General features: G+C 42.6%; 2 protein-coding genes across 7 annotated transcripts in view; one reads left to right on the top strand and one right to left on the bottom strand.

Annotated features, from left to right (window-relative positions):
* TEX10 (testis expressed 10) overlaps positions 1-8,991 on the top strand; it is a 32,704-nt gene extending 23,713 nt beyond the window's left edge. For 4 of the 5 annotated variants that reach the window (XM_080976608.1, XM_080976609.1, XM_080976607.1 and 1 more), the window contains 4 exons: positions 1,165-1,245; positions 3,933-4,114; positions 5,734-5,944; positions 8,779-8,991. In XM_080976608.1, coding sequence (XP_080832734.1) covers positions 1,165-1,245; positions 3,933-4,114; positions 5,734-5,944; positions 8,779-8,892 — 588 coding nt within the window. In that variant the 3' untranslated portion in view covers positions 8,893-8,991. Of the gene's footprint in view, positions 1-1,164; positions 1,246-3,932; positions 4,115-5,733; positions 5,945-8,778 lie in introns of those variants that run through there. The other variant, XM_080976610.1, reaches the window with a different exon arrangement.
* Positions 8,992-10,005: 1,014 nt separating this feature from the next.
* Positions 10,006-26,155, bottom strand: part of INVS (inversin) — a 59,938-nt gene continuing 43,788 nt past the window's right edge. Inside the window, exons 12-17 of one of the 2 annotated variants that reach the window (XM_080976554.1) lie at positions 23,840-24,052; positions 19,590-19,906; positions 17,235-18,006; positions 12,717-12,952; positions 12,002-12,085; positions 10,006-10,301 (exon numbers count right to left, since the gene is read on the bottom strand). In XM_080976554.1, coding sequence (XP_080832680.1) covers positions 10,168-10,301; positions 12,002-12,085; positions 12,717-12,952; positions 17,235-18,006; positions 19,590-19,906; positions 23,840-24,052 — 1,756 coding nt within the window. In that variant the 3' untranslated portion in view covers positions 10,006-10,167. Of the gene's footprint in view, positions 10,302-12,001; positions 12,086-12,716; positions 12,953-17,234; positions 18,010-19,589; positions 19,907-23,839; positions 24,053-26,155 lie in introns of both variants that reach the window. The other variant, XM_080976553.1, reaches the window with a different exon arrangement.

The following is a 26,155-nucleotide window of genomic DNA, read 5'->3' as shown; positions in this document are numbered from 1 at the left end:
AGCTTGCATAGCTTTTGATCTATGAAGCTCAGCACATACTTTTGCACACTGTCCCAACCGCTACATCTCCCACTTTCACCACTAAGGCTTCCATCACAGAGATCTGATAGGCACAATTACATTTGCCAGGTGTGCCTGGTAAAGAATAGACATGCATACCTTGGTTGAAGTGGCCTTCAGGAGGATAGTACTGCAACAGGTACTTTCTTTGATTTTAAGCAATCCCTGTTTCCATCCAGGAGTACATGCAACCTGTGTGTCCGTAACAAACAAATAACGGAGCTCTAGTTGCTCTTGTGTGGTGTGTGATGGCATCCACTACCATACCTTGGATAATATACATGGTGGCTGCCCATATCCACTTAGCTCAGTTAGGCCCACACATATTTCTTTGTCCAGGTTGATGTTCCTTCCTCCTTTCCCTGCTATCTTGCCCTGTCTGAACCTGGTACTGTTGAGGGCCTTCTTCCTCCGCATGCTCAGCCACAGAACTGGACTGGAGGGAGTCAACAAGGGGAAGAGAACGGGGGAAGCAATCAAGCCATATGTCCCTTCCTGGGTGACGGAGGCGACCCTTCGCCTTCACTGTGAGTCACTGGTGATGCTTTCAGATGGTGAAGAGGATTCGAAAACCATTAGTTGTTAAAAAGGCACCCGTGTGTCTGATTCAGTTTGTCGTATTTGAGTGTCTTGTAGTGTGAGCAGGAAATGGAAGCCCTGCAGGACTTGACTTCCTTGTTTGTTTTTGCTTTTACGTCCCACCTTTCTTCTGAGGCATTCCAGGCATAGCGTTTGTGCCTCCTCGCCATTTTTAGCCTCACAACGACCCTGTGAAGTAGGTTAGGCTGAGAGGTGGTAACTGGCCCAGAGTCAGTGGTTTAACCCAGGCACAGGCAAACTCAGCCCTCCAGATGTTTTGGGACTACAACTCCCATGATCCCTAGCTAACAGGACCAGTGGTCAGGGATGATGGGAATTGTAGTCTCAAAACATCTGGAGGGCTGAGGTTGTCTATGCCTGGTTTAACTTATATGAAATGATTAAATGCAGCTTTTAGAATTCTGGAATATGTTACTTTTGACCATGTATCCACTATGACTTTGTAGAAACAAAGATGTAGATGTACAGTGAATATTGGCATTAATATTATTGCTGTTGTAACAGGTGGTGACCCAGTGCCTGTCTACTATACCTTCAAGAAGCCAATGCATAGATATTGTACAAAATGGCATTTGCAAATACCTGGTAGGTGGTAATTCTGAATATATTCTATGTTGGTTTTATTTAATTATTGTTTGTGATTGAAACTGTGGGCAATAAAAAGAGTTTGGTATGTGCAGATGTTCCTGCTAGGCTCATTTCTGGCCTTGCAGTTATACTCACTATTCATGTCTTAGTCTGTGAACAGTATATAATAGCAGTTTTCCTGTTCATAAGCGGTTGCAGAAACATTTCATCGCAGTCATGAAAGTCTTCATACTGTGTTTAAATATGTTATATTCCATGTTTCTTTATGGAAATTTCAAAATGACCAACAGCAAACTGTCATAAAAATGGAACAAATGACAACAAGGATCTTTTTTACTATCAGTTGGCCATCATTAGAAACCAGCAACAGCCACAGGCCATGAGCAGTAATGGAGGCATTGAGGAGAAGGGGCTTCCTTTGCTAGAGCAACAAAAAGGCCTTTCCCTTCATGCCCACCAGCTGGCTGGCGCAACGCCTCCGATGTTGATGAGTGGACAGGAAGGAATATGTACAAATACGTAATCCTCGAGATAAATGGGGGCATTTTAGGGCTTTAAAATGAATCAATTACTAGTGAAAATAGAGCAGTACCAGGTAATTCTGTACTGACCAATGTAACATTTGCCGTCACTTTTACATAATATTTTTTGTGTTAGCTAATATTATTTAACTCCAGTGAACTGTAAACTATTTGTTAACTGCCTTAATCTTCCCTACAAAAATAATCAATAAGTATGCCACACTTAGTTTAAATATTTTCTTTTTCTTGTGTTTTAAAAGAAGTAACAGTTTTGGCACATCAGTAATTTATCTATAACTTGTTTTCTCTAAAAGTATGAATCAGTCCCCCTCATCTGTGGCAATATGCATGAAAAACGTCTGTTTCATGGGCAAGAGCCAAACTTATGGTGTTATTTATTGGATACCCCGGAAAGAGAGGTTTTCCAGCAGATGACCTGTGTGCAATTAGATCTGAAAATTCATTTATAGACATCCACAAATGAATGCCTTCAAAGCAAGACCCTGGGCACATGACACTTCAGTATGCATTCGCAAGTTGCAGGTCACATGTGGGAAGGTGTAATTCGAATCAGAGGATGAAGTGGTGGGTTTAGCATTGCAGGTAACCTGACCCTCACCACTTCTGCTATCAGGAGCAGCACGGGGTCACAGAAAACAATAAAAGCTGCATTCCTAAGAAGTGGTTCAAACCCACCCAGAGCAGGCTGTACAGCCGTCTCTGAGACAACTGCTTCCAGGTGGACTGCTTTTCTTTTCACTGGATTGTTTGTCCACATCCCATCCTTTACTGTCTCCAAACGTTGATTCAGGGCATTCAGTGCATTACTAGAAACCCATGGCACTTCAGACCAAATCTATGGATGTCCTCACCCAACAGTTTCATGTAGATGTTAGAAAGCATGGAAGACGAAACTCACTATGGCAGCACTCCCCAAATTTAGGGGCCATGGTTCAGAGCAGCAGTCTCCCATCGTGACCTGCTGGATCCTTCGTTTCAGGAATGACTTGCTACAGTACCTCCCAGCCCCATTCTGGCAGGGCGACCTAGGGTGATACATGCTCTTCAGAGCTGCACCAGAATCAAGCATTAATTGGCTCACAACTTTTCAGCTGAAAAGGCTCTGCAAGGATTACAGATCAATAAAAACAAGACAGTTCCTGACCTCAGGTTTAAATTCTAAAAAATGGAACACAAAAGGAAAAAGGAATGGGAAGGGAAGAGGAAAAAGTGAATTCATTATTTAAAGTTAGCAAGTTTTAAGACTTCATAGTTTCTCCCAACAAAAAAAATTAAATCCATCTACCAAAGTCAAACTGAAAGACAATGATAACAGAACCCTTCATGAACTATATTTCACTTCATTAGGACTGCCACTCTAGACAAGTGTTTTGTGAAAAACTTTGCCATGAATCCATAGCAGCAGAATGGACATGAAGCTTGAGGCCCTGATTTCTTTGTCATGCCTCTGCTGCTGGCTCCCAAGGCACAGACCATGAGTGGGGACCCTCTCAGCCTCTGCCCAAGCATGGTTTTCTTAGGCCTATCTGCCTAGAGAGACCCTTGGAACTGTTGCCAGGCCACTCTCCTCTCTGGCCCTTCTGTGCACTTCAGATGTTTTGGCCTGGCTGCAATGTGTCCGTGGACCCTGAGAATACATTTCTTGTCTGTCTGAACAGAGGCTAGAGCAGGCACCCCCAAACTCGGCCCTCCAGCTGTTTTGGGACTGCAGCTCCCATCATCCCTAGCTAACAGGACCAGTGGTCAGGGATGATGGGAATTGTAGTCCCAAAACAGCTGGAGGGCTGTTTGGGGATGCCTGGGCTAGAGTATGCAGGGGGTGTGCAGAAACTGGCCCGTTGTTCATCCTACCCACATAGTAACATTCTTCCGCTGTATTTTAAATCTGTGACGTGAGCTTAAGCCCACTGTACAAGGTAGTATGGAAGGTGTTTTGCTTGGCTGTTGCTAAATAAATAAGATGCCAATTCATGGGATTAATGTGCTCAATCCTCAAAGGAAAGGAAGGGCAGGTTGTAAAATGTAACAGATTGAGGGGGAAATGAAGTTATTTTTAGAATTGTTCTTAGACACAGGCGCAAGCACAGCTATGGCAGAAATGAGTGTCTGTGTGAAAGGTAATTTATTTGTTTTGTCTCCTAGGCAGGGTTGACTGTAATACCTGACAGTGCTGCTGGATCTGTTTTGTGTGCCATTAGTAAGCTCTTGGATCAAGCGTGCTTGCTTAATGAAAACCTTGCAAAGTTCCTAGCGTCTTTGTGTTACAGTCTCCTTTATCTCCTCTTAACGATAGAGAGAGAAGATACAGAACACCTGCAGAAGAGGTAAGCTTTTAATTTGAGGACTTATTGGCATCTGTAAAAAGCACTTTAGAAATACATATGAAATTTGCTTGTTTTACTTGAGGAATAAAATATCAGTCTGTACCTGTGCAAGTTTTTTTATAAGGTTGATGGACTTCCATTTTGTTGCACCACATTGAGGAATAAGTCAGCTGTATACCACCAGCAGTCACACAAATCTTCGGGATTTAGACTGTTGCCTTATTTAGTTTTCCAGGCTCCTTACGACAGGTTTGCGTGCTATAGCTTGCCCACCGGGAGTCCAAATTTTGCCTGCAAGGCCATGTCCCCCAAACACTGCCCCCTGCCCCACATCTGATGCTATATATGTCAGCTGTGGAGCAGGTAGGGATGTGGGTGCTGGTGCACAAATGGGAGCCTTAAAGTGCACTTGCAAGTTGTGGTGTGTAAAGGGGTTCCTCTGCAGAAAGTAAGCTTTGGTTCTGCCGCCCTTGAGCTTATACGCAGGAGAGCCAAAGCCTGCTGGATTGGCTGTGTGCAGCGCTGTGAAATACTAACTTTGGCACTTCAAAGCGATTGTTGTGACAACAGGTGGGAAGCCACATGAGAATAGATCTTGGTGAGGATCTGACCCATGGAGCCAAAAGCAGGCTGGATTTCGAATATCAGCATTCTAAGACACTAGTTGCTTTAATTCTCTTCTAACCCTCTAGAGGGACGTGGGTGGCGCTGTGGGTTAAACCACAGAGCCTAGGACTTGCCGATCAGAAGGTCGGCGGTTCGAATCCCCGCGACAGGGTGAGCTCCCGTTGCTCAGTCCCAGCTCCTGCCAACCTAGCAGTTCGAAAGCATGTCAAAGTGCAAGTAGATAAATAGGTACCGCTCCAGTGGGAAGGTAAACGGCGTTTCCATGCGCTGCTCTGGTTCACCAGAAGCGGCTTAGTCATGCTGGCCACATGACCCGGAAGCTTTACGCCGGCTCCCTCGGCCAATAAAGCAAGATGAGCGCCGCAACCCCAGAGTTGGTCATGACTGGACCTAACGGTCAGGGGTCCCTTTACCTTTACCTAACCCTCTAGAATGTTATTCCCAGTAAGCTCTTCTGAAACAATGTGCTTTTTAAAAACAAAACAAAACAAAACAAAACTGATTTTAAAGTAAGTGAGAGATAAATCAGACAGGAATGTTACCTCTGCAATTGGGATTTCTTTGATTGACTACCCTTTGTCCAAACGGTAGAAATCTTACTGTAACTTGCAGCGCTGGAATCTTGAACTGGGTCACGGCTCCTGTGTGCATGTTAGATAGCAGGCAGTTTTAATTTGATAATCCGTTCTTTCTTGCACAATGTATTCACGGTTGACTATATAATTGACTCTATGTAGTTGAATATTAATAACTATTTTAAAAATATTTTTTAAACTATAACTGGTGACAAATTGGTGGAAATGGTTTGCAAGTAACTTTAGTGTACCAGTTTTTGTCATTTTCTGTGCCATTTTCTTCCTAGAAACTATAGTCTACAGTACTCATTTTTCTTCTTCAGAGAGGTGGACTGAGAAAGTTAATTTGAGCTTAAATAACTCCTGTGCCCTTGGTTTCTCTTATAGACTCTCTGGCTGTGCTTTCTTCCTCTACAGGGACGCATTGTGGAGTTGCTGCATTTCCGTGCTCACCGCCTTGCCTCGCGTATTGAGGCTGATGTTGCAGAGTCTTCAAGTGAGCAGAGTCTGTCCGGAGGAATTGCCTGTCCTTGCCCAGCTCCTCCGCTTGCTAATGCAACACGGACAGCTTCGAAGTCATATGGTGACCAATGAACTTCTGGTGAAACAGATTGTCAAAGATGTCACGGTAGGCACTTATGCTCAATCACTAGTTGCTCAGGCTAGTTTTCAGCGTCCCTGATGGTTGTTTAACTTACCTTGGTCTGACACACACACCTTGAAGCAGACCTTCTATTTGCAAGCGAAGAGCAATGGGCCCCTCTGAGACCCAAGACTAATTTTCCTTTCCTCTCCTGGCCATCAGTGCTGTCTTCGGGTTGGTGGGGATTGCTTCCGAAATGCCTGGATAACATGTTGGGGGAAGGCTGCTTTAAACTGTAAAGGGGCAGCCCCCCTGTTGAGAAACAGGGATGAGATTGAGAAAGGCACATCTGAGGGGCGTGTGCATTCTCCAGGCATATCTCCCTGCTCCACTGGGCCCCTAGGCTGAGCAAGCAGCTGTCCTTCCAGCTCCCATTTGCAGTGGGTGAGGGCTGTGCCGCCAAAGTCTGCTTGCAGCATACAAGCAGGGTGCATATGTATGCGCACCTCATAGTCCTTGCTGCTTTGAAGGGGACTTTCTCTAAAAAGCAGGGTCATCCCTCCCCCAATATCTCAAGAATCCCCTTTATAAGGGGTGCTAGCCCTTTCCATGTTTCAAAGCTCAGTGTGTCCACATACAATATATCCTGTTGGAAAATAAAAGGAGTGAACTATTAGAATGAACAGATGCTGGTCGTTACTTCTATATGTGTGTGAACCCGTCTCCATGAAATCATTAGCTTTGGGTCAATAGCAACCAAAAGTGGTGGAATGTTATTTCTCCTTTAATAAGCATAGCCTGGTATGTTCAACACGGTTTGCATTATAACACCTGAAGGGATAATTAGGGAAGTGTCCAAGTACAATGATACAATTTGGAAACATTGTTGCTTTATAAAAGCATTTTCTTTTAATTTACTAACTGCAACTGCTGATTAGCCTAAATAATTCCTCATAGCATACCAGGAAAGAGCCCAATTTATGTAATTCCAATTAACTGTGTTGCTGGAAACCATGGAAGGGGCAAGTATTGCTCTTGTGCTCCTATTTTGCCTGCTGGTTTCCCAGACACATCTGGTTAGCCGCTGTGAAACAGGATGCTGGACTAGAAGGGCCAAAGGCCTGATCCAGCAGGACTCTTCTTACATTCTTACGTAACTGTAATCCTCTCTCTTCCCTGTCCTGCCTACTTCATGAGAGAAGCATAAAAAGTACCCAGTGTTTATATTTTCAGAGATGGGAGTTCCAAGTTGTGTTTGAGAAAATAAATATGGCAATATTGTTTTCTCCATAACAAACCCTAGTTCATGAAAAGCATCTAAACTAATGAAATTGTGATATTTATAAAAAATATATACTGCCAACTTGTACAGAACTAGTATAGAATTTCAGGGTAGTTTACAATAATGTATACAAGTACAATAAAACACCATAAAAACTGGCTGATCAAGAAATGTTAAGCGGCTGCACAGGCTTTTTGGCTTAAAAAATGTATTCAGAAGACACTTGAAAGTCAGTCGCAAAACTATCCCACCATTGAGCTGGAGAGGCTGCAATAGTATAGGTACCACATTTCACATAAAGCCCTTCTGGCAGAGGGTGTTTACAGGAATAAGCTTTATTATGGGTCAACATGTGGAATGCACCCCAAGTTTGGGATTGTTAACTGTTTTTAGAGAAGGGTAATCTGACCTTTGTTATAAAGAACTAATTACTTTTAGTAGTGGCATGCCTACTAGAGGCACAGAATTGGAAAGGATTAGAACATCTGTGTATCTCCCATTGGAGGGATGCAGGTGGCGATGTGGTCTAAACCACTGAGCCTCTTGGGCTTTCCGATCAGAAGATCGGCAGTTCAAATCCCCACTACAGAGTGAGCTCCCATTGCTCTGTCCCAGCTCCTGCCATCCTAGCAGTTTGAAAGCACACCAGTGCAAGTAGATAAATAGGTACTGTGGCGGCGGGAAGGTAAATAGTGTTTTTGTGTGCTCTGGCACTCATCATAGTGTCCCGCTGCGCCAGAAGTGGTTTAATCATGCCGGCCACATGACCTGGAAAGCTTTCTGCGGACAAACACCAGCTCCCTTGACGTCATAATAATAATAATAAAAAATTTTATTTATATCCCACCCTCTCCAGCCGAAGACAATAAAATAGCTAACAACAATAAAATAGTACAAGATTCTAAAAACATTTCATTATAAAAATTAATTAAAATCAAATTGTTGGCAACCATTAAGCTAAAGTTCTGTGGAGATTGCCAAAGGAGGGAGTCAGGCTGTGCCCTGACCAAAGGCCTGGTGGAACAGCTCTGTCTTACAGGCCCTGCGGAAAGATGTCAAGTCCCGCAGGGCCCTAGTCTCGTGTGACAGAGCGTTCCACAAGATTGGAGCCACAGCCGAAAAAGCCCTGGCTCTAGTTGAGGCCGAAATGAAGCAAAATGAGCGCCACACCCCATAGTCACCTTTGACTGGACTTAACCATCCAGGGGTTCTTTACCCTTTTACCTTACCTCCCATTGGAAACAGAATGTATGGGCTGTTGCTGTATCAGAAAAATTAACAAAGATTACATGCATTGAATAATACAAAAAATGTAGATGATTTTGTTGAAATATGGCACCCTTATATAAAATACTTTACTGATAGTCCCGAAGAATGGCAACTACCAAAATCACAGATTGGGACTCTGGCAAACTTAACTAGATTGATCTGTCCAAGAGGAAGGCAAGGGGGATTTTGTTTCTGTATCCTCTCTCTCTTTTTGTAATTGTTATACAGTATATAGGAAATCAATAAAACTATATTTATTTATTTTAAAAAGTCAGAAGCAAGGGTATGTTGAAAAATTCCAAGCAGTAACTCTGTTTTCTGATTCTAGGTATTGAAGAGTGGCGAAGCTCAAGACCAGTGGCTGACAGACCTCCATTACTATTACAATATATACTTAGCCACACATCCCCCAGGATCTGGTGCAGCTGACACAGTATATTAAAGAGAACGACTGCATTTGATTGCGGGTCTCAGTGCAAAATGTCAATTTTCTGTGGAAATTGAAGTTACATTTCATTAAAAAGACTTTTTCATGTAAAAAGCTACTTTTCCTGTATTTTTACCAAAAATTCAAAAGCAGCTGGCTCTGAGCAGCTTGCTGCCATCACTAAGGGCCAAACTATACATGATGTAAAACGTGTCTTTGCGTTTCAAAGGCGGAAAGTGTCTGCTGGTAAGACTGACAACTTCTGAAATTGCAGCAGGCCTGGAGGGGAAGCTTCCACTTCCCTCCTGCTGTGATCCTGAGGAAAATCCCTTGTCTGAAGCTGGTGCAAAGGGGGATTTCTTTCCAGTGCAAATAGCAGCTGCCCCATAAGCGTGCAGGGAGGAACTTTCACGGGGATGCTGCTAATGCAGAGGGCAGAAGAGAACTGTGCAGGAAGGTTCTTGCTCTACCCCTTAAGAGGGATATAGGGCATTTTAAAAGCTGCTTCTGGAGGAGAGTGAACACTACGTTGGCTAGAGTGAATGAAGAAATTGTGGAGAAATGCCAGTTTCATTGGGTGGCCTCCCAACTCCCGCCCCAGGCAAGTTTTGTAACACATTATTCTTGATGTATGTAGTAAAAAAAAAAAATCCTTTTGCATATTATTTTTCTTATAAAACTGAGGATTGTCTTAACTATCTTTTTATTATTAACCTGAGATTTTGCCATCCTTGCTCATTTTCATCGTTCACAAAGTTCAAGCCAGAGTTGTCCAAACTAGCAGAGAGCTGCAAAACCTGTTGGATATTTTGGCGAAAGCAGTGGTTTGACAAAAGATAATGACTTCATCTGTCAGCGTGCAACTGCTGACTTGTGACTACTTTTGAGCAAGGTGTCTTGAGTACTGTTGGTTCAGATCTGCTTCTTTTGGAAGGAAGGAAGGAGCAAATCATTGAGGATTTCAGCTGCCAGGCTGATGTGAACCTTTTGGGCCTTGTATATTTTACTGATTAAAAAAAGGAATTCTACTCAAACCTTGAGAAAATTGGTTGTGTGTTTTTTCATTTTATTTATATGGTGACGGTGGGAGCATTCTAGTTGTTGCTAGTTCACTCAGTAAGCAGAAAGTTTTCAATAATGTAAAGTTTAATGGATTTTATTGTTTTTCGAGAGTGGAAGTTTTCAGAATCTGGAACTGTTTATGATCACTTAGGTGAATACAATGATGAAAATACTATTAAAGGTAATTTTTAATATGTCCATATATAATTGATAGGTTCTCCTCTTAGGCTATAGGTCAGTCTTGCTTTCATGCCTTGATCTGGTGTGCTTCATTTTTACTGTTGTTGTAGGTTTCATACTGGATGAAAATGGTCTAAATTTCCTTTTGTTTTCCAGCAGGCAAAGGTACTGCAATCCATTTTCTGCAAAGCAACTACAAATTAGTATGTTTGGCCAACAAGGAGTGAAAATACTCGACAGTTCTCTCATTAATAAACTTGTATTGAGCACCAGACAGAGCTACTTAAAGCTGCCTCATCCAACCAAAAACCATTAAACCATTCTTGAGGAACCTACATTTATTTCTGCTTGCTCTTTAGGTTAGCTTATCGTGTTCAAACACTACCATTATAATACTCATCTGCAAAGTTTTATTTAAAACGTTTATTTACCACTAGGGCTTTTTTTCAGCTGAAACTCAGTTCCAGCACCTCTAAGGTGGTGCCATTGCCATTATAAGAGAACAAGGGAGGCATTCATGGTGAGTTCAAGCACCCCTTTTTCTAGAAAAATAGTACTGTTTACCACTATTGGTTATACTGCACCTTGAAATTTTTTATCACTTGAGGAGTCATTACTCCTTTGCCCAGTAAGAAGTGCTGCATACAGGTATTGGAAATGCAACACACACAGCCATATTTTTTCAATGTTTAAAGCTAAGTATAGCCAAGTTGCAATATATCCTATTAAAGGTCAAAAATGTGTAAATTTTTACTACGTTCTTATGAACCTTGAGTTACCGTTTAAGGATTCTCGCACTAAGTGTGCAAGGTCTGGGGCTTTGAAAGCATGTTCCAAATCAAGCTTAGCAGAAGTTTAAAAGAAAATTAAGCTGGAATTTTATTGGCATCTGTCCCCTGCCTTTGGCACTTACACACCAACTGAATTCTTCCACTTCTCAACAAGATGCCTTACTTTTAAAGGGAATGCTGGTTTACCTTTTAGATCACTTCTGTGACACACATCAAGTAGAATCAAATTCGCTCTAGAAACGTGTCAGATACACCCTATATAGCTCTGGTTGCTGACACTTCTGAACTTCTTTGAAAAACCTCATGCTTAAAGGAAAATGTACCGTCATCTTTAGACAGGGCAAAAGTTTCCTGAGTCACCATCTGGTGAATGAAAGTACTGTTCTGAACAGACTGGGCAAAATCCCTATCACTGTCTTACTCATCACCAAGTTATGAAAAAGCAAATGCATCGAGAAATTGCAAGGCCTACAATTGGACTGTATGGAAAACTCAAGGGGGAGACTGGGGAGGGGGGCACAAGTTGAATTAACATTTGAGGAAGTTTTAAGGTCCTGCATAGATGGCTGTGTGAAAGTTGGCAGGTGAAAAGTCTTGATAACTCCCCAAGCTATATTCAGGAGGGCACAACAAAGAACCTTTCTGAGATTACAAAGGCCTCCAGTCACAGCAAGTTAACTGGGAGGCTGAAAACTAGAAGGGAGATCAACATTTCAGCATCATCAAAATGAATTAATACCCTACACTACAACTTAATAATAAGGAACAATACCACTGTAATTTACAGCCATCTACAGCATATTGTTAAGAAATGTTCATCCCAATTCCAAATAATCAATTGACCGACTTTTGTTGAGGAAGGTTTCCCGATTGTTGGTTTAATCCAAAATCTACACACTTTTGTAGCAAGAAATAAATTAAGTGCAAGTCCACCCCCTAATCTAGTGAATGGATCTGATCAATAAAACCGAAGTAATGAAGTTGTTTCTGGTGTTGTTTGGCCCATTCTGATTCTAAACCAAATATATCACATTTAATTAAGGGTACACCAGCTATCAACCAATTTTGATTTTTAGGCCAACAAGTGGTACCTGATAGTATCTGTAGTTCAGAAAGCTTGTGTTTTGAAGAAGGAGGTCTCACTGGATGATACACTCTTCCCTCTTGAGAGCGCCCTTTAAGAACAAGTTTTCAAATCAAGTGTGAACATTTGTGCTTGTATGTCTACATTTTTCACTCTTTGTTCTACTGTAGTTATTGTTTAGCTTTAGAGAGGGGGACATAACAAAACTGAACAGTGTAAATACAACTGCTAGCATGCTCATTTAACCTTTTGTTGCCACCCTTACTCTTAAGACCTGCTGCAATGCCCTCTGAGAATGCCACCTGAACAGGAAGAGAGAACAGCTTAAATGATGCTTGGGTTTTTATGTTGTTGGGGGTCTCAGTGTGAGAGGCAGGGAAGAGTTAACTTCTCAAAAAACCCCTCCCAACACCCTGAACTCCAGTTAGGTTTTTAAAAAGCTTCCACTGGCACCAATGGAGGCTTTGTATTTTTTTTTAAGCCTAATTACTTCTCAGGAAATGGCCAGGGTGAAGAGCAGGAGGTTCCTGTGAGCTGTGGGCAGTGGATTCCCAGCTCTGTTTCAAATATATTCAGATAGTGTACATCTGCAGGACAAATATATCCATTTCTGATGATGCAGGAGTTGCATTATGTTCCAACATTTTTAACTGGAGAATATGACACAAGCAAATGCAATCCTTAACTCCTCAAAATAAGTACCCAAGAAAATGCTTTCCTACCGTATATCTGCTTCAAGGTGGATGGCTTCTGTGTAGAGTTTAAAGCTGAGTTGCTTTTGTTCGTGGACTTAAGGCTTTTGCTGGAGGAAATTGATTTCAAAGGGGTTTGGCTCAGCTGCTTCCTCCAAGCAACCTCAATGCAAAAGGCAGCTGTTTCTTGTTGCCACTTCTCTTCATTGTCCTTGCACAGCCGCTTGACACTAAAAAGCTGAAGAAACCGTCGCCTTAACTGGTAGCTGGAAGAAGAAAAGAAAGAGAGGAATGCTCATTTTTAAGTGTCCTCTTACCAACCCTAAAGTTTCCCATAAACCTCTTCACTTCATTATTAACTGGGAAAACAAAATTCCCCCTTAATTGGATCCCTTTTGTGGGATAAAGAGCTTTCTTCAGCAAAGGAAGGTCTGAGTTAAATAATAAGATCCATTAATTTGATATAACTAACATCAAACTTTAAGCTTGCCAGGCACGTATTTAAGTTTTGTCTTAATTACGAAGAACCTCTAATCCAGAAAGGGGGGAAAACTCAATCAGACTAACAGCCTAGCAGGTCCCACCTCCTGAGGGTCTTTTTGGGGGGTGTCCTTGCAGCACTCTTCTCCCAGACCTTTGATCTACAAACTATTGGGTGATTCAGGTTTTGAACCACATTTGTGCCATAGGAAGCCTGTTAGTCTTTAAAAGTGCCAAAACATGGTTTGCATTATTTTTATTAAAATAGAGTTTTTAAACTTGACAAAAAGTTAGGGTTCCAGGTGGAGAAATCGAAGTTGGAAACGGAATTGTTAGAGCCTAAGACTAAGGTACTTTCAAGAATGTATAACTTGCTGTTAAAATGGAACACACAAGATGAAACGGTAAAATCAGCCATGATAAAGTGGGCACAGGACATTGGGTATAATATTATGTTTGAGGACTGGGAAAGGTTGTGGACTACTGGGCTAAACTTCACTGCTTGTAATGCTTTGAAAGAAAATGTAATGAAAATGATATATAGATGGTATATGACACCAGTCAAACTTGCAAAAATATACCACTTGTCTGATAATAAGTGTTGGAAATGTAAAGAAAAGGAAGGAACATTCTTTCACCTCTGGTGGACCTGCCCTAAAGTGAAGGCTTTCTGGGAAATAATATATAATGAATTGAAAAAGGTATTTAAGTATACCTTCTCTAAGAAACCAGAGGCCTTTCTTCTGGGTATGGTGGGCCAAGGGGTGGTAAAGAAGGATCGAATATTCTTTATGTATGCCACAACAGCAGCAAGGATACTTCTCGCGAAGCACTGGAAAACTCAAGATCTACCCACACTGGAAGAATGGCAGATGCAACTGATGGACTATATGCAATTGGCTGAAATGACCGGCAGAATCCGAGATCTGGGAGAGGAGACGGTAGAAGAAGATTGGAAAAAATTTAAGATTTATTTGCAAAAACATTGCAAATTGTATGAATGCTAAGCAGGATGCTTGATCATAAACAATTTGGCACCATCAAAATAGATGAAGAGAAGTAGGAAGATAAGAAAATGTAAGAAAAAACAATTTTTATTTTGGACAAACAGTTGGATAAATTTAATTGATAATTAGACAGTGAGGATGGAAGTAAGGTGATAATTTGCTGATTAAATTTTTTTTTTTTAACATGGAAGGTAGGGGCGGGAGATGTGAGGAGGTCACAAGAAGATAAGAAAGTATGTTATGTTTTGTTATAATTTTGTTTGATTATTATATTGTAACTTAAAAATTTCAATAAAATATTTATAAAATATATATATATATTTTTATTAAAATAGTATTATTTCGGTTTTGTTGATGCTTATAAATCTCTGCTAATTATGTTTAGTAATAGAAATACATGCCACCTTACTCAGTTGTTACACCACAACATGTCTACTGTAGCTAACTGGCCACCCCTGCTTGCATTGTGGATCTCCTGCATGGAAACATTGCTCATGAAGTTCAGTTTATTTTGGTAGTTGTTTAGCTCAGAGGAAAGGCAAAGATGAATAATAAGGACTGGACAACACATAGATTTGTGAAGATCTGGATCTATATCACCCATTAATTTTGTATTTATGATGGGTTGTGGTAAAATAATGTTGATAGCTGTTTTCTGTGACCTGGTGTTCGTTTTGCATGCATTTTATATCTGCTTTGCTACAATTAAACTATTGCCAAGGGCAGCAAAGAACAGGGACTAGGAAGCTTGAAGGAAAAAACCACGAACTTAGACATTAACTGTGTGTTTCATCTATTGATAGGCCCATGTTTGGATTGCAAGGAATGAACTTAGCTCCTAGGTTAGCCAGCATGCCACAATGTCACCTTAAGGACATGAGACTATTCTCACAGTGGCCTAACAGATGCCCACAGGGAGAATTCAACCCCCATGCCCTCTCCTCTCCTGTGGCTTCCAGCAGCTGGTACTTGGAAGTATTGCTGCCTCAAACTGTGGAGGCAGAGCAGAGCCATCATGGCTGGCTGCCAATGGCATCCCTCTCCTCCATGAATTTGTCAAATTCTCTTATCAAGTCATCTAGGTCGGTGGCCATCGCTATGCACTACGTGAAGAAGCAATTCCTTGGCTTTGTTCTGAATCTTCCAACATTCAGTTTCACTGGAAGTCCGTGAGTTCTAGTGTTACCAGAGGTGGGGACTTTTCTCTATCCACTTTCTCCATGCCAGGCATAATACTTCTATCATACAAGTCTTATTAGAATAAAGTTATAAAATTGAACAAAAAAGGCAGCTGGCCCCTGGCGCCCCCCCCCCCCGGGCCAGCTTAGTTCTCCGAGGCCCAAGGCAAGTGTACAGTGGTACCTCTAGTTACAGACTCAATCTGTGCCATTTGCACCCCAAAAAGTCCATAACTAGAGCGCTGCTTCTGCTCATGTGCGAAGCGCGCAGAACGCTTCTGCGCACACACGTGTGGCGAAACCCGGAAGTATACCAACGCGGTTTGCCACGTTTGCAAGCCGAAAAGACGCAACATGAACCTAACGCAACACGAGGTATGACTGTACTTGGCCACCCTGCAAAGGCCTGCTTTTAGCATATCGCCTCTTACCTTTTATCTAAACGAACAAGTCCCAAACGCTGCAACTTTTCTTCGTAGGGGAGTCGCTCCATCCCCTTGGATCATTTTGGTTTCCCTCTACTGAACCTTTTCCAACTCTACAACTATTATTTTTTAGGCGTGATGACCAGAACTGTACACAGTATTCCAAATGCGGTTGCACCATCAAATTGTATGATAACAGATTTAGTTTCAGATGCTTTCTTAATGGAAAGCATGGAATTTGCCTTTTCCATGGGTCTACATCTTCACTGCACTACCTATTGTGTCCCCAAGGTCTTGCTCTTGGTCTGTCACCACCAGTTCATGAGCATACACACAGATCCCACTTTTTGAGCACAATGCACTCCCAGGAAATCATTTGTTAGGCAAGCGTTCACGTAACAAGCTAGCAATTTCCATTTATTCCCCATGGGAACGTTTATCTCCCTAGTCCTGCCATGGCTTCTTCTAAAATGGCTGCAGCCAACCAGCAACAGAGAGACAACAGAAGATTTTGGACAGATCCCGGTGCCTGAACTAACTTGCAGGAGGCAAGTCTTAAGAACTTAGGCAGACAATTGTGATGAGGGAAGTTTTAGGCATAACAGACAAAATTAAAACAGACAAATCAATGGATCTGGACAGCATCCACCTGAAAGTTCTTTAAGAACTCAAATATGAAATTGCTGACGTTCTAACAAAAATATGTAACTAATCCCCCAGATCCAACCTCCATACCTGAGGGCTGGAAAGTAGCCAATATAACAAAAAGGTGGATCCTGGAAATTATAGGCCATATAGCTTAACGTCTGTTCTGGCAAAACTGGTGGAAAGTATTGTTAAACATAAAATAACCAAGCATATAGAAGACCAAGTCTTGCTGAAGCAAAAGCCAGCATGGCTTCTTGCAAGGACAAGTTCTGTCTCAAAAACGTATTAGATGCACGTTCCCCTTTCACATGACATCTGAAAACATGGAAAGAGGATATTTGAGTCATGCATCCTTCACTGCCAAGTCCTTTTAATACATGAAGTGGCTAGATGATGAAAAGAGATGAACTAATGCATTCGGCATAGCGGCTTGTTTTTCTACTGAATAGGCCTCCATCCACTGCCCTTGATATATCAACTGCAAGCTTGGCTTCATGTTGATCAAAGAATGCCAGAACTTCAAGTATAGCCACAACTGTATAGGACTTGATGAAATGAGAAGTGGTAATTAAAATGAAATCAGCTAAACAAGAAGAAATAGCCAAGTGTCCCCGCATTTTGAGTTTTGTAAGCTGGGTATTGTTCAACATTCTCTGTTGCTTTTTCTGCTTTGTTTGATGGTGTATTTTATTGTGTACTCTTTATTTTACGTTTTGGTTGGTTGCCTTCATTTTGTGTTCTGCATCCCTCTCTTTATCTATACTGATGAAGGGTCAAAAATATTTGTAATAAAGCAAAATAAATGAGTACCTTCTCCAAGCCCGTTGAATTATTTCAGCAGCACAGTTCTTCTTTTGGAAAAGCTCCTTTCTTGCCCTTTCCTTCTCAATCACTTGCTTCAAGACCTCTGAAGGGACAGGTTCGGTAGCTGGGCTCTTGCAGTAAAGAAAGTGCAATTGATGTTCTGAATTCCTGGGTGCCATTAGAGCTTGCCTGCTGGGTTTTGCACTGTCTCCATGGCCATTGTCCAGTGCCCGTCTGCTGGGTGTTAGCTTTGCAGTCCTTGCGTCATTGACCAGCAAAGGACAGACTTTGTTATTTGCCACCTTACCGGTTTGTGTAACGGCAGCACTTGAAAGGTCCTTTCTGATATTCACGCCTCTCACTTTGGCACTCCCAGGTCTGCTGAACCCAGCTCGGGACCATTTCTCGTCATCTTTGCTTTTTGCCTTCTGCTGCTGTGGGGTGCCTTTAAGGGCCAGCTCAGAGTGTCTTGAATTCCTTGTGCTTCCATCAGTGCATTTACTATTCTGAACCCAAACTCCTGTTTCTTCACAATGGTCTATACTGTTGTTTAATGACTGACTTGGATTTTCTGATCTTTCCCCAGAAGAGGCAGCTTTAGCACTAGAGTCATGCCTTTTCCTGGCATGTGTGAAGGTGGCATTTGCTCTCACAGTAGGCTCCTTGTGCTTTTTACCATTCTTGCTTGAGCTAGCAGATACAACTTGATGCCCATCATTTTCTCTACTGGAACGGGAAGGGGCGCAGACAGTCTTGCATTTGCTGTTTTCCCTGGATACTTCTTGGGAGACAAAGATAAATAATAATTTAAATAATTCTAATTTCCTAAAAGCAGTTAGTCAGATTGACGAATACTGAGACACAATACAGTTAGGATAAATGTAAAAGCTTAATTGTATTCAAGGGGAATCATTTTTGGAAGTCAAGGTAGGGGACCCAGTTTTACAATTAAAACATTGTTTACATGTTTCATAACTAACTAAAATAAAAAGACCATGGAAGTTAGAGAACAAAGCATTCAAAAGGTCAAAACTGTTTTATGTACAGCTTTCTGCTAAGAATTTAATTCATGCTCATTGATAATGTTACCTGCAGATCTAATAGTTCATGGAACAAAGTGCATTATCAAAACTATTCAATACAGAACTTATTCATGCAATCACATATTCTCCTTATTCTATTCAATAAGAGCTTATAAAATGTAATTATAGTTTTATTAATTATATAATTAATGAAACAATTATATAATTGTTATGGCACTTATTGAGCATATACATACAAAGTTTCCAGGTCAAAAATCACCCCCTGGCTTGTATCACCCCCAATAAAGGAACATCCTTTGCAAGGGAAGCTCACAAAATTATGAAAAGGAAATCCATTCTTCTGGAGATGCCAGGAGTGAGTTTCACCCTCTTTTGATATTAAGGTAGCAAAGCAAAGAAACGGAAGTCTTGAAACTGGAGACTAGCTACCCACGACACCCTGGGCTCTTACTAGGCACCTTGCTGGAGTGGGGAGCTGCTGGCCTGCTCTCTGCTGTGCTGCAACACAAGCGCTGCAGAAGACCAGGGGATGGCATTGCACTGGTCAGGTGACACAACAGCCCAATCATTTTTCAGCTGATCCTATAAAGCAGTGGACTCTGCCCATGGGCATAGCCAAGGGGGGCTGGGATCAGCCGTCCCCCCCTAAATCAAGTAAATCAATAAAAATGCTTAACTGATGTTTTCTCTCCCCCCCCCCCCCGCAACATAAAGCCTGCCTCCCCTAACAAATCCGGGCTACACCCATGAGTCTACCCTAATCCTGAGCCTCAAAAACTCAGGCCAGACACTGACTGAGCTGCTCTTAGACTGCCCATCCCTTACTCAATGGCAACCAGCCCTTATCAATGGGAGGCCCAGAGGATGGCAACATGGGAACGGGCCTTTTTGTGGTGGCTGCCCACCTGTGGACAGCTCTCCCTAGGAAGGCTCAGCTGGCACCTTCAGTGCATATCTTTAGGCACCAGGCAAAAACATTCCTCTTTCCCCTTTGGCTGATTATAATTATCTATGGCCTTCTAAATGTGTCTGGGGCGTGTGTTGTTTGTTGGTGATGTTATATTATGGATTTTGTGTTTTTATACTGTAAACCAACCTATGATCTTCAGAAGAAGGGCAGTATATGATGATTTGTTAATTATTCTATATGATTTATGTTGTACTTGTGATGTTCTATTGTGTTCTATCATGCTATTATTACTTATTGCTTGTAAGCCGCTTTGGGATTGATTTGAATGAAAAGTAGCATAGAAATGTAATGAAACAAATCAAATATATAAATTTAATTAATAACAACAACAACACTGAGATTACAAACCCATTTCCTTTTTTTGATCTTCACCAAACAGCTCTTCGGAGTGATGTTTGTTCTTGCTAGTCACTTTGTTTGGCAAGGCTGTGGCTGAGTTTCTCTTGACTTTCCCTGTTTGGGTTTGACACAGGCTGCCAGAGGGAGGCCTTTTACCAAGGGCATCGTCCCCTTGCTGGGTGCAGCCTTGCGCTGTCTGAAGTCTCAAGGGACTCTTCTCTGTCTCAGAAGTGAACTGCTGCTGAACCTGGCCCTTGCTGGACCTGGAGTTCCGCATTTCTTTCTGCAGTTCTGTGGCTTTCCTTCTGTTTTCCTCCTCACGTTTCCTATAAGCAATAGTTTATACTGTTCATTCAAACTGTCTGAAGCACAGTATTAAAATGAAAGGCACTCCTGGAAACAGGAGAATTTACAGCAAACAAACAATAATCCCTCTTGTACCGCACTTTTCCTCTAGTGGATGAACAACCCTGTAAAGTAGTTTAGCATGAAAATTATAACACTGAAAACACACTATTGAATTACAAGGAAAAAACTAAAGGGCCTTACCCATCTTACTTTCCCTGTACCGACTTGCCCCCTAACCAGTAAGAAAATTATGAAAGGCCAGGAGCAATGCAGGAAAACAAAGAGATGTTTCCTTTTTAAAAAGAAGCCTGGAAAAGGAGAGAGAAGGTGCAGGATTGCTCCTCTGTTCTCAGTTCAATACTGCTGCTGAGAACTCAGCAGGAAGCTGGATGGAAAAGATGAACCCTCTTTGGTTCTCACCATCAGCTTTAGAGAATTTGGGTGACTGTGCTTTCGGGTGCCACTAGGTGCCATCTTGTTCTCAATGCTATTTAACATCTACTATATGAGACAGTCATTAGGAAACTTGGGAGGGCAGTATCACCGGTATTCCCCTTGTTCTCTGTATCATCTGAGTCAGGTGTGTTAATGAAGGTTCTGGACCAGTAATCTACTGGTGGGCTGGATCGGAGCCAGGAAACAGAAGGTGAATCTTGTGGGTGGGTGGTTCCTGTGTCTGGGAATTAGGCACTTTGCCTGTTGTGGATGGAGTCATTATCCTTCTGTGGGAACAGTTTGGGGGGTGGTAATAACCAGAAAGAGGGCCTTTTCTCTGGTAGCACTCACATTCTGGAACACCCCCCCGCCCCGCTTCAGGCAAAACGTACATAGTTTGCAGTTCTTAAATAAATTTTGATGACTTGATTGTATTCTGGTTTTCACTGTATTGTATATTTTGATGCTATTGTTTTATATTTCACCCTACGTCGAGATGCTCGCATATTAATATTTTAATTTAAATAAATTATGCACCATGACAAAAAAAAACCTAGCTGCAGTAAAAAAAAAAAAAGACTATAAAATGGACATGTAGCCCTGATATTTTAAACTTTTAATGCTGCAACATGCTGTAGACTGCTGATAAATGACAGGCTAGTTATGTGGCATGCCTTTATCGGTTGTTGTGATTCACAAGTAACAGCAAGAGGTGAAGTCAGTACAAGGTGTCAAGGAAGAGTCTGAATTTTATCTGTCATTGCTATCTTATCAAGCAGTTGATTGAATCTGGGTGCATGAAGAGCTGCTGACGGAGCCACAGACTGTACTCTGGGCAGGCTGAGGCACTTCAGCATTCAGCCTTTGGCACTGACAGAAGTGGCTCATTCTCAAATAATAGTATCACCAAACAGAAAGCATATGGGTGTCTGTCTCGTACCCAGTATAGATCCGTCTGCCATTTTGATCTGATAAATTAGGCCTTGCTATTCACAGCACAATTATTTCCTTCTCTTTCAAAGAGGCACACAGACGAGGGCTCCCCTCATCATTCCATAAAGGAAACAAGACAAGCAAGGTACATTCAGCGGCAGTAGAAGCCTTAGCCTTGTCACTCCGAAGTCCATCTGGCAGGCTGGCTAACAGAGCAATTCAACACAACGAAGAGCCACGTGGCTTCTTAAAGACCACAAATAATTAGTATTTTGCTACAAGCTTTTGTGAGCTGGAGCCTCTTTAACAGAAGCATGAAATAGGAAAACAGTAGCCTCAGTCGAGGTGTGTTTGTGATATTCTCTCTCTCTCTCTCTCTCTCTCTCTCTCTCTCACACACACACACACACACACACACACTCTCTCTCCCCATACCCCCACCCTCATGTACATATGTACACACAACCAAGCAATCATCGCCTGGTTTGTGTGGGGGAATGATCAAGTAGGCCCGATGCAAGAAATAGCTGTACAGTGGTACCTCGGGTTAAGTACTTAATTCATTCCGGAGGTCCTTTCTTAACCCGAAACTGTTCTTAACCTGAAGCACCACTTTAGCTAATGGGGCCTCCCGCTGCTGCTGCACCGCCGGAGCACAATTTCTGTTCTCATCATGAAGCAAAGTTCTTAACCCGAGGTACTATTTCTGGGTTAGCAGAGTCTGTAACCTGAAGCGTCTGTAAGCTGAAGCGTATGTAACCTGAGGTACTACTGTAGTAGGTACATCACATTACTGTGCAGGTCATCATTAAATAAGATACCCAATCAGACTGGGCATGACGCATTCCCAGGGCTAGAGGCCCCTGCTGCTAAACTGGAACACGACTATAGCCCTATTTTGGGCATTCTGTTTGCTCATGTGTAACTATGGAGGATGAGCGGGAGAATATTGCCTATCGTGTGGCCCTGATCATTACCCAATTTACATGCCCACAGGCTTCAGGGCAAAGGTCTGGAGAGCCTCCTGTACCCATGAAGGTGAACTGGATGAGTCAGAAGCCTGACTGTGCAAAGTTCTAAACTGTGTGGAGAACCTCCGCCTCTCTGCTTCAGACCTGAACCCTGAAACTCATGGAAGGCTACTGTAAATATCCAAAGTGGAAAAAATAGTTTCTGTATTGGGTCACTCCTAGTCTCTAGTGAGTCACAATACAACAGTATCAAAATCTGTTAAAGAATTCTAACTCAACAGCTTCACTGAATTCAGATGCATTATTCCCAGCAAACGTTCCTTTATTGTTGCTCTCCTTGCCTAGTACATTGGTGCTAGGGAAGCCAAAACATAAAGATGGATCTATTTGTGTGGATCTCCACTGGTTCAAAAGTCACCTCGTGGCAAAAGAAAATGTGGGAATATGCCTAATGTCCACAATCTAATATTACAGAAAACAAAACAACCTTAAGTCAGAGTGAAGGCTAACAATGAGTAAAAATACTTACCGTATATACTCAAGTGTAAGCCGACTTTTTCAGCATATTTTTTATGCTGAAAAAGCCCCCCTCAGCTTATACGCGAGTGAGGTGGGCGGTGGCGGAGGGACGAGCGGTGAGAAAGGAGCCCTTTCGGGCTGTCAATGGCGGCGGCAGAGGAACGAGCAGCCTGAAAGGGCTCCTTTCTTGCCACTTGTCCCTCTGCCGCCGCCTCTGCCCCTGTCGGCGGAGGAGGATGAACGAACAGCCTGAAAGCACCCTTTGGGGCTGCTTGTTCTTCCTCTGCCGCTGCTGCCGCTGCCACCACCAGGTTTGTGATGTGGTGAACCGGCTTATACTCAAGTCAATAAGTTTTCCCAGTTTTTTGTGGCAAAATTAGGTGCCTCAGCTTATATTCAGGTCGGCTTATACTTGAGTATATACGGTATTATTAAAATTAATAAAATGTGTAAGTAACATAGGTGCAGTTATTTCAAAAGTTTATATCAATAGGTGGAGTTGATGTTATTTATTAGTTTGTTAATATTATTTTATTTTCCATTCCTAAAGCTTTCTGGCACTCCTAGTATTCTATTCCACTAATTCTACAGAGGCATTCCTTTAAAACCATCTCATTATTTGCTGCTGTAGCTTTTAACTTGCTTCTTCTTGTCTCCTCCTTATGCCTATCCTTTTAAAGCATGGGTAGGGAAACTAAGACCCGGAGGCCGGATCCGGCCCAATCGCCTTCTAAATCTGGCCCACGGACGGTCCAGGAATCAGCATGTTTTTACCTGAGCAGAATGTGCCCTTTTATTTAAAATGCATCTCTGGGTTATTTGTGGGGCATAGGAATTCGTTCATTCCCCCCCCCCAAAAAAAAATAGTCCGGCCCCCTGCTGAAAAGGTTTGCTGACTCCTGTTTTAAAGTAATGAATCCAGAGCCAAAGGGAGAAAACCTACAGGAAAAAGCAACAGCAGAAATAGCAGATTTTCTGTACAATGGTATTCAGGGATGACTTCATTTTAAAGAGGTTATTTGTTGGGGTTTTTTGCACATGTGCGCCACTTACTTGGCAGCGGCATCCTTCCTCAGCTGTTCGTGCTTCATTAAAAGATTTTTCCTATCTTGGAAAGCTTTCCTAACTTTGTATCCTTTATAGACGGCCTGGATTTTTACAGCTGCAATGTCCTGTATGGCAGCTATGGATAGCGCACTGTGTTCCAACATGAACTGAATTACTTCATGATGAGCTCCCAGCAAGGCGTAATCGAGTGGCGTGTACCTAAAAGTAATAAAACATTAGTACATATTTGAACCACAGAACAAGGAAACATTGTAATTAACGAAACAAAAAACAGTTTCTCAAACAGTACATCAGCCCCACTGCTTTGCTGGATTTGGAATATTGTAGTATTATATGATTAATTATGCTGATCTGATGTTGCTTGCACTTGTGAGGTGAAAAGCAGGGGAAATGATTCGCTGACAAAACAAGGAAGGAGGGCAACTGGTGTTGCAATTTCCTTGTTTCCTCTGGCAGAGAAATTGACGGTGGCGCAGCAGGGGTGTATGGGCAGGTGGGATCAGGTCTCTCCTTGCCATGTATTTGGGGCACAGGCTGGAAAGGGGCTTCCAGCTGCCATCAGCTGTAGCAGCCGTTGGAACCAGAGGCCACTACATCTTCAAACCATGTGGTCCATCATTAAATGACAGCATAAACACTCCCCAACGTGCTAAACTCCCCCCATGCTGTATTTTCCCACAGCCAGTCAGCAGCACCCACAGGACAACATTAGAAATCAGTGCAGGTGCAATTGAAAAATCAAGAGCCATTACATCTTCACTAGCCTCCAACTTTCACCGCCTGCTTTCAAGGCTAGCTTTCTCCAAATGGACAGAATACAGTGGTGCCTCGCAAGACGAAATTAATTCGTTCCGCAAGTCTCTTCGTCTTGCGAGTTTTTCGTCTTGCGATGCACGGTTTCCCATAGGAATGCATTGAAAATCAATTAATGCGTTCCTAGGGAAACTGCCTTCAGACCAGGTCCGGGGACAGTCTGTCCCCGGACCTCTTCTGAAGGCTGGGGGGGGGGGACAAGGGCTTTTCTTCCCACCCCCAGCATTTTAAAAAACCCCGGGACAGCGGAGGACTTCTCCGCTGTCCGGGCGATCTTAAAATGCTGGCGGGCGGCATTTTAAAATCGCCCCGGGACAGTGGAGGACTTCTCCGCTGTCCGGGGCGATTTAAAAGCCCCTGGGAAGGCAGGCAGGGGGGACAAAGACTTTCGCCCCCCGCCCGCCTTCAGAAGGTGTTCCCGCCCCCCGCCCCGCTTCGGAGCACCGGGAGAAGCGATCTCCCCGCAGCCCCTTGCTTCAAAAGAGGTCCGGGGGCAGCGGGGAAGAAGCGCTGCGCTTCCCGCTGCCCCCGGACCTGGGGCTGCGGGGAGAAGATCACTTCTCCCCGCCGCCCCTTGCTTCAAAAGAGAAGACCCGCTGTCCCCGGGGCAAGCTTCGTTTTGCGAAGCAAGCCCATAGGGAAATTCGTCTTGCGAGGCAACTCCAAAACGAAAAAACCTTTCGTTTTGCGAGTTTTTCGTCTCGCGAGGCGTTCGTCTTGCGGGGTACCACTGTAGTATCATTTTATTCTACAGCAGCAGATATAAAAGAAGGGTGTGAATGCAGAGGTTTCAGTCTAATACACTTACTTCAGAGTAAGTCACATTGAAATCAATGGGACATATTTCTGAATAGACATGTATAGGATTGTGCTGTGAAATGCCCAAATGCTTTGAAACTTTGAGAAGAAGAGGTGAGAAATTCAAGAGCAGCTGTGATTTAAAAGTAGGCATTTATAATAATAATAATATTTTTGTTATTTGTATCCCACTCATCTGACTGGGTTGCTCCGAAGAAGTAGATAAAATGATTCCAATCGATACAAGAAGCTTTTATTAATCAAATCATTTGTCTGCCGTCACAGTACTCAGGAAGTGCTAACTAAGGAATCTTTTCAACTGACAAGGAATCTTCTTCATAAGGATCCTAAATGATCAGTTGGAACCCTCAGCACCCTGTTGTGACCTGCACCTTAAGGATAAGATCACTATCATCCACTTGAATCTGGACTCCTAACGGAATCCAGAAGAAAAACAGGATATTTCCTTAGCTCCATTTTGTACAGCAGCTTGAATGGTTTCCAGTTATTGCAGCCTAAAACGATTACAGTGTTGGTGTAATCCTGAGGGGGTACTTGTGTACCAGGCCCAGAGTCAAGAGGGAGTGTGGACTCTGAACTTTGCTTTTTAAAAGAATATCTGCAGCCTTTATAGAATCAAAGTTATGCGGCAAAATGCCCAGGCACCATTCAAAGCGACTGCATTGTGAG

This window comes from Podarcis pityusensis, assembly GCF_964106645.2.
Source record: "Podarcis pityusensis genome assembly, chromosome: 13".
Lineage (NCBI taxonomy): Eukaryota > Metazoa > Chordata > Lepidosauria > Squamata > Lacertidae > Podarcis > Podarcis pityusensis.
The sequence above is the reverse complement of the archived record's forward strand: the minus strand, read 5'-3'. Positions and strand labels throughout refer to the sequence as shown.